Source organism: Mustela erminea, chromosome 6, assembly GCF_009829155.1.
Source record: "Mustela erminea isolate mMusErm1 chromosome 6, mMusErm1.Pri, whole genome shotgun sequence".
Lineage (NCBI taxonomy): Eukaryota > Metazoa > Chordata > Mammalia > Carnivora > Mustelidae > Mustela > Mustela erminea.
In genome coordinates this window covers 140,146,698-140,159,368 of record NC_045619.1, presented here as the reverse complement: position 1 = coordinate 140,159,368, position 12,671 = coordinate 140,146,698, and the positions used below count along the sequence as shown (strand labels likewise).

At 48.3% G+C, this 12,671-nt stretch overlaps 2 protein-coding genes across 2 annotated transcripts in view; one reads left to right on the top strand and one right to left on the bottom strand.

The window, feature by feature from the left end:
* Positions 1–496: 496 nt before the first annotated feature.
* Positions 497–7,804, bottom strand: LOC116594428 (spidroin-2-like). Its single transcript, XM_032349819.1, is given in 5 exon segments — positions 497–2,331; positions 2,894–2,994; positions 5,563–6,278; positions 6,281–6,397; positions 6,400–7,804. Coding segments are annotated over 3 exon segments (1,371 nt in total). The 5' UTR covers positions 7,003–7,804; the 3' UTR covers positions 497–2,331; positions 2,894–2,994; positions 5,563–5,627.
* The window catches only part of RBM17 (RNA binding motif protein 17), a 25,819-nt gene continuing 18,955 nt past the window's right edge, over positions 5,808–12,671 (top strand). The window contains exons 1-2 of the mRNA XM_032349820.1: positions 5,808–5,922; positions 12,268–12,405. Of these exons, the coding sequence (XP_032205711.1) occupies positions 12,283–12,405 (123 nt within the window). The 5' untranslated portion in view covers positions 5,808–5,922; positions 12,268–12,282. The remainder of the gene's footprint in view (positions 5,923–12,267; positions 12,406–12,671) is intronic.

The following is a 12,671-nucleotide window of genomic DNA, read 5'->3' as shown; positions in this document are numbered from 1 at the left end:
CTGCGCACCGTCCCATGCCTCGTTCAGGGTAGAGAGACCCAGCCCAGACTCTGTGTTTGTTTTCAGGGCCCTTCCCCTGCTCAGAGCTTGATAGAGAGCCAGAGACCATCAGAGGCCCTTTGTAGGGTCATTTTCTTTCTGAAATATTCAATGAACATCTTATGTCATCAATGACTTCCACTCTCCTTGTCTAGGAACTACATTTTACGTTGGCCTGAGAGCTTAGCCCAAGACTCCTTTTCCTCTTGGAGCCACTGAGACAGAACAGTCTCCAACAAGGGGCCGCCGGCTGTGCCGCTGGCCAACTGTGCCCGTGACAAAGCCATTTCACCTCATGAAGGGTCATCTGGAAAAGGGATAACGCCCCTGACCATGAACAACACAGGTTTGAACAGCGTGGGTTCACTTACACGTGGATTTTTTTTCCTAATAAATACAGTACAGTACTGTAAATGTATTTTCTATTCCTTGTGATTTTATTTATTTATTCATTAAAAGTGATCTCTGCACCCGACACGGAGCTCGAACTCACGTCCCCGAGATTAAGAGTCGCTTGCTCTACTGACTGAGCCAGCCAGGCGTCCCTTTTATGATTTTCTTAATAATGTTTTGTTTTCTCTAGCTTGCTTTACTGGGAGAACGAACACAATCTCTACTACATACAACATACAAGGTGAGTGTTAATTGACTGGTTATGTGACCCGTAAGGCTTCCAGTCACTAGGAGGCTATTTGAAGTTAAGTTTTCTGGGAGTCCGAAGTGACATGTGGATTTCCGACTTGTGCGGGGTGAGGGTGGGGTTGGCACCCCTCCCCGCTACGCTGTTCGGGGCCTACTGTATACAACCTCACAGATTTGTCAAAGTGTTACCGAAGTAAAAGCCAGTCCCCCCGCTTCCCCTGCCTGGTTTACATGTGAGGTAACAGAAGGGTAGTGGACCTGCCTCTAGAAACTTCAACCTGGAAAAAAAAAAAAGTAGATCGTTAGTATATCTTTCTTTGAAGGGCGTACGGCTGCTGTATTCTACTCGGCGATTCTGTTTCTCAGACTCTAGTATGGACGCCGCTCCCCATGCCCTCTGTGGTTCCTGTGAGCGAACAGGCTACAATCTTGTCCTCTCTCACCACCGGGTTACTCTTAGCTCTGTCTCCCGACTGGAAACCTCCATGGGACTTCAGCCCCCACACCCGCCCCACACCACACTCGAGGACACGGACAGCAGCTGAGCCAGCCCAGGCTTCCTCCTTCTTCCTCACTCCCGGAAAAGGCAGCTTCCAGAAGTTTTCTGAGCCCCTGGGAAGTGTGGTTCTTTGCTCACTATGTTAGAGACGACGCGTTGGTGTGTCCCCAGATGCAGGTGTTGAAGCCTTATCTGCCCGTGTGTTGCTATTAGGAAGTAGGGTGTTTGGGAGGCAGTCAGGTTTAGATGAGGTCAGGAGGCAGGGGCACCCACGATGGGAGGAGTATGCTTATGTGAAGAGAAAGGGTTCAGAGCTCTCTCTCCGTCATACAGCAAGGTGGCAGCCGCCTACCCCCGACCAAGCGAGCCCTTTCACCAGCAACCAGATCTGCTAGCACTTAGAACTCAGACTTGCAGCTCTGGAATTGTGACCAAAAAAGCAACGTCTGTGATATTTTGTTACAGCAGCTTGGGCTGAGACACTCTCATGGCTTCTTTCTCAAACCATCTTTATGGGGATTACCTGATAGATGTAATTCTCCACCATGTCACATGAGGATTGAGGGGAAGGGGAGTACGTAGAATGCCAGTTGTAGAAGCAAATAGTGAGCCGGATTCCGGATCACGGATTTAGTACTCGTCAAACAACCGGAAGAGTTGGTAAACCATAGTCGGTTAACAATCGATTTCCTTGTAGAACCTGCCTCTCTTGGGTTCCTTGTTGGTGCCGGTTTTGTAGGCTGTGGGATGGGAAGATGTGCTTCCTCACATCGCTTCCAGCGGCGGGTCCCTCTCATTATGGGCTCTCGGGCTGGCTCAGTTGTCACTCCGGGCACTCAATGGGATTTCAGTGATATCCAAATGGTTTCTACAGGGTTTGCTCCTTCTAACATAGCCTGGAAAAGACCAGGTGCTATAGACGGAATGCTTGTGTCCTCTCGAGATTCACATGTTGAATCCTATTCTCAGTGACGTTATTAGGAGGCGGGCCCTCTGGGATGTGAGGAGGTCCTTGAGAGTGCGAGCCCCTGTGATGTTCTTGGCTTGATGTTCTTACGAAAGAGATCCTGGAGGGCTCCCTTCCTCTTCTGACGGGAGGACAGACTAAGACATCACACAGGCTTTCTTATTCATATGGTAGCTTCATGGTCCTGTAGTTGCATTCAAATAAATAACAGACAGGCAGATAAGAAAAGGAGAGAGTTAAGAAGGAGGAGCCTGGAGAGAACAGCTGGCTGGCCGGCTGGTGGGCTGGTGGGCTGCCCTGACAGGTGCACAGACCATCACGGGCCCAGCTTGGGTTTTCTTCTCGAAATTCACCCAGGCCCTGGACAAATAAATCTGTTCACATCTATTTCATCTGTTCACCAGGTCTCTGATGTCCTACCCTCCCAGGGAAGACGGCTGTCTCCTACAATCTGGTCTACCCACCCCCTGCCCCAGACTGGGGGTGCAGAGAGCCCCACATCTACCTTGTCTCTCTCCAATGAGATCCTAATCTGCAGGGCCGAGTCATTGCCTGTGTGTCTAGACCAAAGTTCCTTCCACTGAGAATTCAGCGTGACTGTCTCCCAGTCCTTGAACACCCTCCTGCCTCTGGGAAGGGTGTGTTCCCTAGAGTTGTACACATCCTTGTCCGTGCCCTGAGCATCTCTTCCTAGTTATGTTACCTACCTCTAGCCATCTTTAGTATGTCTGGTCCATGTTTCCTACCTGATTTTCCTTCTGCTAGGCTGAAATGCTACCTGGTTGACCATAGGCTCCTAGAAACAGCAATGTCTTTGGACAAGTCTTTGGATGCCACAGTTGACTCTCTCTCTGTCAAATTAAAAAAAAAAATCATAAGATGAAGCTGACTCCCACAAACTTGGGTCTCCAAGCCAACCCTGGAAATGAACCCTCCCAAACCAGGACTGGTTCCTTCAAAACAACGGAGTGAGCACTCCAGCCCTCAGCATGTTTGTCTTACTGCCAAAATGTTTCCCTTCTCGCTGGGGCTGATCGCCACATCTCTGGGAATGGACTTACCCCAGGACTAAGGATCTCTCCTCAAACTAATGAAGATGCTAATGCCACACTATATATTATTTAGAATTTTTGACTTGACAATCTTAAGTGATAATGACATAGTTTTCTTTGGGATATATTTAATAGGTATCACTACTGTGCTGGCTCATACAGAAATGTGAAGCAAGCCTCCCTTCATTTTCTATGCCCTAGAACAGCACATCAGGATTCGATGGCCCTAAGGGTTCCCCTGTGGACTTGCTGTTTTGGACAGTAGGACTTTGGTCTTCTTTCTGATTTCTCCTGTGATAGTTGGTCTATTTAAATTTCATAACTTGTCTAAAGAAATTATAAGAGGGGTGCCTGGGTGGCTCAGTGGGTTAAAGCCTCTGCCTTCGGCTCAGGTCATGATCTCAGGGTCCTGGGATCGAGCCCCACATCAGGCTCTCTGCTCGACAGGGAGCCTGCTTCCTCCTCTCTCTCTGCCTGCCTCTCTGCCTACTTGTGATCTCTGTCAAATAAATAAATAAAATGTTAAAAAAAGAAATTATAAGACATTTTAAGAAATTATACTGTCCTCCAAATTCACTCCTTGGTCCAGATTTTCTGACATATTTGATGAAACTCAACAAAGTCTTCTTTTAAAATAACTTTCCTTTCCTCTGTGTCTGGAGCTATTTGCCTTGATTCCATACTTGGTATATTTGTACTTTCTTCTTGTTATCTTGTTTAATCAACAGCTTACCTATTTGCTTTCAAACAAATATAATTCTATATTTTTCTGTTTTACACACCATCATTTTAGGCTTTTATTTTTATTCATTACATCCTTCTGCTTTTCTAAGCTATATTTTGTTGTATTTCTACCTTCTTGCATGGGTGCTTGATTCATTTTGTTTATTCTAACTCTTTAATTAATATGATCACTTAAAATAATAATCTTAGGAATATGTGGCTAAATCCCATGGGTTTGGATTTGTCATTTTCACTTTCAGACTCTCGCGGGTATTTTCTATTTTGTTCTTGTTTTTCTCTTTGATACAAATGTTATGGAAGCCTTTAAAAATTTCCAGGGAGTACGATATTTTATTTTCTGTTTTAAAATTAATTCCTAGTTTTATTGAATTGGGATTATATAAGATTATCCATATGGCTCTACATATTGGGATATATTAAGATTTTGCCTGTGGCCTAAAATATAGCCAACCATGAAGGCTCCTTCCAAGGACACTTGAAAAAATGTAATTTCTGTTTCAGGATACAGCGTTTAATATATTAGATCCACCATAATAAATTTATAATATATTAGTAATGTATTACTAATTATATTACTATTACTATATACTATTACTATTTTATTAGTAATATATCACTAATATATTATTAATTTAATATTAATATATTATCAACATATATTAATATATTATCTATATACTGAATATTAACTATATTACTATATTAATAACCTAATGTTAAATTTATATATATAATTAATATGCTTACTGTATTTTTAGGTCTTGTCTATCCTCTTTTACCTCCTGTGGCCTTAGTCTGGCAAAGACCATCAATTATTTCTAACTATTTATTCTTTTTATATCTCCTCCAGTGTTTGCTATGAATAATGAAGTAATTACATTTGGTGCATAGATGCTCCTATTTTTTCCTCTTTGTGAATTGCAAATCTCATGATTATAAAAAAATCTTTTGAGCAATGCTTTTTGCCCTGAAATCAGTAAGTTCGTGATCCCTGACTTCTTTATGTTTGTGTGTTCCTGACCCTCGCTTGACCGCGGTCGTGTGTCTGTGTTTGATCACGGGAAAGGTTTGGTTCTTGTCCTGGGGTCTGTGATCATAAGGACGATGTTACCTGATGTCCTCAGTCGTCCGTTTCTTTAGTGTCAGTTAACCAACTCCTTCTCGTCTTTCTTTCTTTTCTCCCTTTCCCTAATCCCCAGACTTTAGCTGATTGTACTTCTCTTCTTATATGATCCTTTGTAGGAAGATGTGTATTTTGAGCCCCGTTCGATTTCTTAGCTCGACATATTTTTACGCCTCCTTATGGAGGTGAAAAATCATATTTACACGAAATCCCATTTCCCGTTTGCTCCCGCTTTTTGTTGCATCGTTTTTAAGTCGTGGGGCTTCCTCCCACGCACGCTCTCCCGCGCACCCCGAGCCCCCATCCGCGGGCGACTGGCAGCAGGTGTCCCGCACCTGCCGCCCTCCGTGACCTACTCTCCGCTCTGTGCTTAGGCAGGCACGGCTCTGGGTGAACGCGCACGGACGCTTGGAGGGGTTCTGGGCCCTCTCCTATCAGAAAGCAGAGGACCCCCCAGGACGCTGGGTGCAGCCTGTGGACCGTTTCTCCTCCTCACCATCGGGGCTCACTGCCCGGCTCTCCCCAGGCTGAAATTTCACAAACTGGAACCGCTGCGCCCCCTTACGGCGGGAGAGAAGGAAGCCGGCGGAGGGGAGGTGCACTGCGGTCCTCCGGCCGGCAGGGGGCGCGCGGCGGAGCGGCCCGCGGCGCAGGCGCAGGCGCGCCTCTCTCCCTGCCGCACGCGCTCCGTGACGCCGCGCCGCCGCGCGCCCTGCGGACTCGGCGTAGGGGTTGGCGCCGGTTCGGGTCTTGCGGTCGCGGGCTTACGCCGAGTGCGCCCAGCCCGCCCTGTCCGCGGCGCCTCGGCCCCGGTGCGCCGCCGCGGCCCATGGGGAGAGTCGGCCGGGCGGGCCGGGTAAGTGGCTCCCCCGGCGGCGTCCGGACGGGCGGCCTGGCGGGAAGCCGGGGCGGGAGCGCCTGCCCGGGCGGCGCTGGACGCGAGGCCGCGGCTTTAGGCCGCGCAGTGAGGGGGCCGAGAGGTCCCGGGCCGAACCCGCCGCAGCCGCCGAGCCCTTGGCCTCCGGACAGCGCGCCCGCGGCCCCGGCGGAGGGCGACCCGCCGTGTTGCCCCTCGCGCTCGCCGCCGCCGCCTCCCTTTATGTGCCTCGGGTCACGGGGCCCGGAGCTCTCCCGGTCCTCCCGATCTTCCCTTTCCCGTCCGGGTGTTTCCTCGCTCCGACCCGAGCACGCTGCCTTGCTGCTTTCTTCCTTTCCCCTCTCCGTCGGTCCGGTCTTGAGAGAGTTGCCCCGGGGCCTCGACCCTGGGCGCCGGGCGTGTGTCCCCTGTGGCCCAGCACGCCTGTGCCCGCCCCCAGCGCCCGGGCCGCGGAGAGCAGGGGAGCGGCGGGACGGGGGGCTCCGGATGCAGACGTCTCTCGGAGACGCGGGTTCCCCTGGACGCGCGGCGGGAGGCGGAGCTCCGGCGGCCTCGGCCCCTGACCTTGTGAAGGCGGTGTCGTCGCCCCGACGCTCCGGCCGCAGGCATGGCCCGGGGGCATCTGCCCTGGCCCGGACCGTGTGCGCTGAGCAGCGGACGCGGGATGAGGAAGACTGGGTTCCTACTCTCCGGGGGTTTGGGCTCTCGGGGAACAGGCGTTGAGTAAGAACCCGTGCCCGGCTTGACCCGAGGCTTCCCGGAGCGGGTGATGCTTACCGCGGGGTCTGGGACGTGTTGGGTGAGGAGCGCGCGAGCGGGCACAGGCTCGCCGCGGAGGAGCACCGTAGCGCGTGCTGGAAACTGCAGGTAGGGTGCATTCGAGGAGCGGCTAGACGGGTGGGCTCGAGAGAAGGCCGTCGAGGGCAGACGCTGAAGGCCCTTATTGCTGGCGCCAGGCCTCCGGGTGCAAAGTCGCGTGTCCTGGGGAAGGGCCGGTGAGCACTGTCTCTCCTGGCGACAGGTGCAGTTTTTAAAGGATGCACCTCGGTTTCCGCACATTTAGGGGATACAGGTCACCGCCATTTTCACCGTAACAGAGATACTTGAGGAACGGGGGGTAGTGCATTAGGAACTTAAACAGAAGGTGCGTTGTAGAGTTTTCTTAAGAGACGTGCGGCCTGCGGTACAGCTTGGAGCGGGTAGGTTGTGAGACAGGAGTGTGACAGGTGTGATGGGCTGTTACCAGCGGAGTTCTGGGACAACTGAAGATCGCCTTTATGGAAAACAGGAGGGGGGGCGGTGTCGGTGTGTTCCCAGCCGTGAATGTGCAGAATGGATTTCTTCTTTACCCGGTTTGTTTTCAGTTATCTTCAGGGAACATCCAGGGCTAGTAATCCCCCAAGGCTGACATAACAGTGGATGGTGGAGGAGAGATTGTTCCACACCCACATTCCAGGCGACTCTCTTGGACTGTGTTGCCAGACTCTCCAGCCTCAGGAGGAATGTAACCAGGGTGTCAGAGGTGGACATACAGGGGGAAAATGTTTTTATTCTTTAAAAAGCCGTTGTAAGTTTTACAGCTGGGCAGATTTCTTTCATTGCTTATTACGTATTTTTTTGTGTGAACATCAACATGCACCGCCTCCGTAGTCCCCTTGCTTTTCCTTTCTGTCTGTACATACTTCCCCATGTTCTTTAGGCTTCATTTTTGCTGTATGTTACATGAGTATTTAATGCTTTTTTAAAAAGGTCTCTTACCGTGCGGCTGCTTTAGGTGCTCAGAACTCGGACTTCGACTCCGTTGTATGGTCGTGGTGGTTTTTCTCCCATTATGACGGTGTGCAACTTAAAATTTAGCACCCGTATGTCGAATACCACTTAAAATAAGTTGTGTCCTTAAAAGGCCTATCTGAAGATCTTATTGTTTGATAACGTAAATTAAGTAGGTGCACTTGATAGCATTTAGAAAATATTTACAAAGTGTTACAGTGTTCAAAGCATGGTGTTCAGCTGGAGATAAAAAGATGAAGACAAAAACAGCCCTTTTAAGGGGCTTGAAACGGGAAGAGACAGGCGTGTCACCCAGCAGGCCGCGTAACCTATGGGAGTTGCTCCGAGTGTGTTCAGGGGAAAGACGCCGAGGACGAGGACTTGATGTGGGGGTGGCAGTCACCGAAGGCTTCAGAGATCATGTGACATGAGCTAGGTGGGCTGCTTCTGAGAGGACTCGGTCCATGGTTTTTCTACTAGTTGCACGTTTAAAAAAACACTTTGCCAGCTTAGGTAGAATTTTATCAAGTCATCCTTCTTCTGGCAGAACCGTGTTTACCGTGTTTCTTCTTAAGGAAAAAGAAAACAGTGCATCAAGAAAGATGCGTTGATCAAAGCCTGGTGTTACCATACAAAAGTAACGGGTATTTTAAAGTTCTAAAAGTCTCGGGTCCGTGTTTGTATTTGTCCCTGGCTTGTAGTGTATCCAAATGTTAACGCTGGTTTTTATTACCTGTCACTAGAGTTCATGAAGTGAATGTGTTCTGCCCTCTGACGTCTCAGCAGGCATTAGGTTAAGTTCATGTGCGGGCGGTCTCCTCAGTGCTTGTTCCATTTCCCTGACTGCAGTGGGAAGAGCGAACGAATCAACTCTGCTATGTTAGAAGTGCTTCAAACAGCTGAAATCAAAATGTGGGACCTTTTAAGGAAATCACATTATGTCAAAGAATAGTCGGGAATTAGTGGGAATGGGATGCAGGGTGCTGCCCACCCCTGGGCTGGAGAAATCACTTGAATGGGATGGGGAGGGGGTGGGCATCAGGAAGTAGATTTTGACTCTTGGCAAATTCACCGGTGCTGTAGCATTCCAGTAATGAAAAGCAGGCCGTACGTGTGTGGATGGATGACGCGTGTGTCGTTGCTGTGATTAATCCAGTTCTGTGGACTCGAAGTTCTCTGTTCCAGGGAGAAAAGCGAAGAAAGCTCTTCCTCATTTTCTGTGATTAACAGATCTGATCTAGAAGCTCTGTGTTCACAGAAAAGCAGCAGATGCTGGGAGATGACATCAGTTTCTAATATTTGAAGTGTGTTTTCGAAAGTTTTGAGAACAGAAATGGAGGTTTAGATGAACATAAGATTCTGCTGCGTAGTGGTTTTCGAAGCTTGGGGAGGGAGAGGATCAGACGGAACCGTCAGCAGACCGCCTTCGATTTGGAAGTGCAGTCACTGGAAGTGTGGCCCCGTGGGACCTCATTGATTCAGCTGTGAAGTCTTGGCGAAATACTGGATTCTTGGGTGGAAGAACTCTGGTGGAGGAACAGATCCTCTGTACTGTTTGACTTTCTTTTGCCCCCAAATGTGGGGAAATAATTCCATGGACGTTGACGCTTCCTGTAGGCAGATGTGCTAGTGTCAGTCAGCAGCCTGTCACCTCAGGCCCTCTCCCCCACTGCTGCTGCTCCTTCCTGTTTACCTAGTCTTTCGTTTGTGTGTGCTAAGTGTATGTCACACACCACTTGGGATTTGAAGCATTTTAAGTGCGCGGGACTGCGGCAGCAGGTACGTACACACTGTACAGCCATTAGAACCGTCTGTCTCCAGACCTTTTGCCCGTCTCTACCTTTCTAGTGGGACCTCGGGCCTTGTGTCGTTTCCCTGCTGATTCACGTGGCTGCACAGACTTGACTTAATTACTAGTATCTCAGCAAATGTTTGTTTATTTCCTGTGCCAGAAATCGGAGATGCAAAAATGGATAAGCTAATCTTTTCCCTTCATTTCATTTGTGCCATTTCCATTGGCACAAACATATTTGTAAATACCGTTTTTGATGAAGTTCTGAAGTTTTTTATGAAGAAGTACAGGGAGAAGTAGAGTTTGGGTTGCTAACAAAGTTTGGTAATTTATCTGTTTGTAATTTCCCTGAAAGCTTCGTTGTTTGTATTTGTTTCCCAGGATGTGTTTGTCTTCCCTTGCCTTTATGAGTATAAAGAAAGAGAAAACAAATGAACCCACAGGTTAACTAGGCTTTGGTTTAGTGACTAGTTGAATGAAGAGAGCGCAGACAGGTAGACTGGGTTGGATGAAAAGTGCATGTCGTTCTTGAAGTAGTTCGAGAACCACAGGAGCAGGCAGGACATGCAGCATTGTTTTTCTTTGCTGTTGCTCCGAGTTCTTCAGATGAAATTTAAAGTGTAAGGATATGTATTTAGATAAGAACGATTCGTTTTGAATATCGTGTAGGCTCTGCAGAAGGTGCATGAAAGCCTCTGAAGTTCTCCGGTGCATTGCTCTTCTGGGCACTCGTGTTGGCCAGAAGTTTCTGGAAAGATGGCTTGGAAGGGGTTTGCAAATAGAGCATTACCTGTGCAGTTGGCCTGCCTTCCTTTTCAGCTCTGTCTGGGTCAGACGTGGTCGTAGTCTGGGGAGAGAGCAGCGGACTCAGTGGGCTGGATCCGGGTGCTCCTGGGGTTTCCCAGAGTGTGGATTAAAACCGGTTCTGAAGTGGCCGCCAGGGGCTTTCCTTGCTGTTTCTTTATTGCCTCAGTGACTCCAGCTTAACGTGACAATGGGCTGCCAAGTTCCTGAGTAAAACGCTCACTTTGTCTGGCACTGCAGGCAGTGGGCATTTATTTCCCTGTTAGAGACGCTGTCTAGGAAATTCTTTGTTCGTGCCATCAGCCGAGCGGGTGAGTTGTCACAGAAGCCTGCTGAGGAGAACATGCCAGCTCGCCTCGATTTGTAGGTGATTGATCAGAGCAGTCGGCCGCCGGTACCCTGGGCTCTCCTTTATCCCCCTGTTTTGTACTGCCTTGGGGGCCTTGCATTTAGAAATCAAACCTATTCCTATTAAGGAGTAGAAGAAACCGAAAAGCAGCAACAGTTGCCTGGGCCCTGACTTCCAGGTCAAGAGCTGCTCTGCTCAGACCCGACCAGCTCTTCCGGGGGGTGGCAGGGGTAATGTGGGTAGCCACCCCACACAGAGTGGGACCAAGGTTGGCCAGGATGTTGCGGTGGCAGGGTCTTAGAGTACCAGCCTTAGAGGATGGAGAAGTAGTAAACATGCCAGAGAGAAGTTTTTGCCCTGAGTCAGACACAACCGGAGAAGATTAAATATTTTCCTTCTCATCTATATTACCCTCTCTTTCTGAGAGACAGACACAGGCGAAACAGGATTTGTTTAACACGGTTTCTATGGCAAAATGCTGTCTGGACCTGGGAACTGACAAAAGTTTTTGGAATGTGTCCATAAATCAGAAAGTACCTATGCTGAAAATTGTGCAATTTCGGGATTTCCATGGAGTTTTTTTTTTCTCTTTCTATCTGTGGGAAGGAGATTTGATTTTTTTTTTTTTTTTTTTTTTTAAATTTTGGGAAGTGGTCTCTGTTGTGGTTTCACCCAGAACATTGATTTTTTTAAAAAGGTGACAGTAGGGATTTAGGTTGTGCTGTTCCCATGACTAGGTTTGAAATGGGTCTTCCCACCGTGACTTTGGGCAGATTTATCTCGCGGAGTCCCAGTTCTGTAGGAGGCTCGGCTTTAATGGTGGCATCTAGTAGGTTTCTCCAGCAATGCTGCGTTTACTCCGGCCCAGCTTGATAAGGCTTCCTGAGTGGGAATTCTGGCTTTTTCTGTTGTTGTCTTATGTTCCTCTGATCAGCAAGGATATTATGTATTGATCACTTACTGTAGATTATTGATTATCTTAGTAATCGGTGTTCTCAGAGATTATAAACTTCAGGTTGGTGGAATACGAGGAAGTCAGGGTGTTTATGATCTGCTCTCTGCTCTCCTCAGTAATCATTCAGGATTTATGAAAATACAGCATCCGTGATACCACATCATGTCATTTCTGTTTTTCTTTAAATTTTTAGGCATATGTTTAGATTTCTTCTTTATAAAAACATAGCTAATAGTGCTAAGTCAACCTGGTAATGCGCTGTTGTAAATTTTCTACTTTTTGTTGAGACAAAAAAGAACTTTTAAGAATTGGATACATAAAATTGGCAATATGAAATTATCAGTAATCATTATATGCAATAGTGCAGCATAGATCTGCGTAGATCTGCCTTAGAGATCTATTGCATGATTTCACTCCTGAATTACTTAATCCTGCAAGTTTATTTGTAAACTAACACGGGGATCTGGCATTAGAAGGGGCAGTGATTGGCAGCATCGGTCTTGGCTTCTGTTGCTGAAGCTTCCTGGACGAGGTGTTCTCTCCCAGTACCCTTCACCTTTAAAATTCCATGATACTGAGTTATTTTAACATGGAAAGATGTGAAATCCTTCCTGTATTTTGTGTTCTTTAAGCCTCTTCCCCCTTGCCTTTCAGCGTTAAACTGGGAAGATGTCCCTGTACGATGACCTAGGAGTGGAGACCAGTGATTCAAAAACGGAGGGCTGGTCCAAAAACTTCAAACTTCTGCAGTCTCAGCTTCAGGTCAAGAAGGCAGCCCTGACGCAGGCCAAGGTAAGATGCCCCGACGGGTGGGAGCAGAGATCTACAAAGCGCATTCCTCCTCAGGAGCACGGGTACTTGGGTTTCTCCTCTGCCTGTGTTGCAAATGCGGAGGGCAAACGTGTCTACAGGGAGAGGCCCTGAGCGCGGAGAAGTACGGAGTGAAGGTGATTGTGCTTCTCCAGTCCTGGGAATAGAACTGTTTCAGGGAATTGGAAGGAAGGAAAAAGCAGGACTGTTTCCAGCAATGACCCTGGTTTTCAGGCTTCATTCGGTAT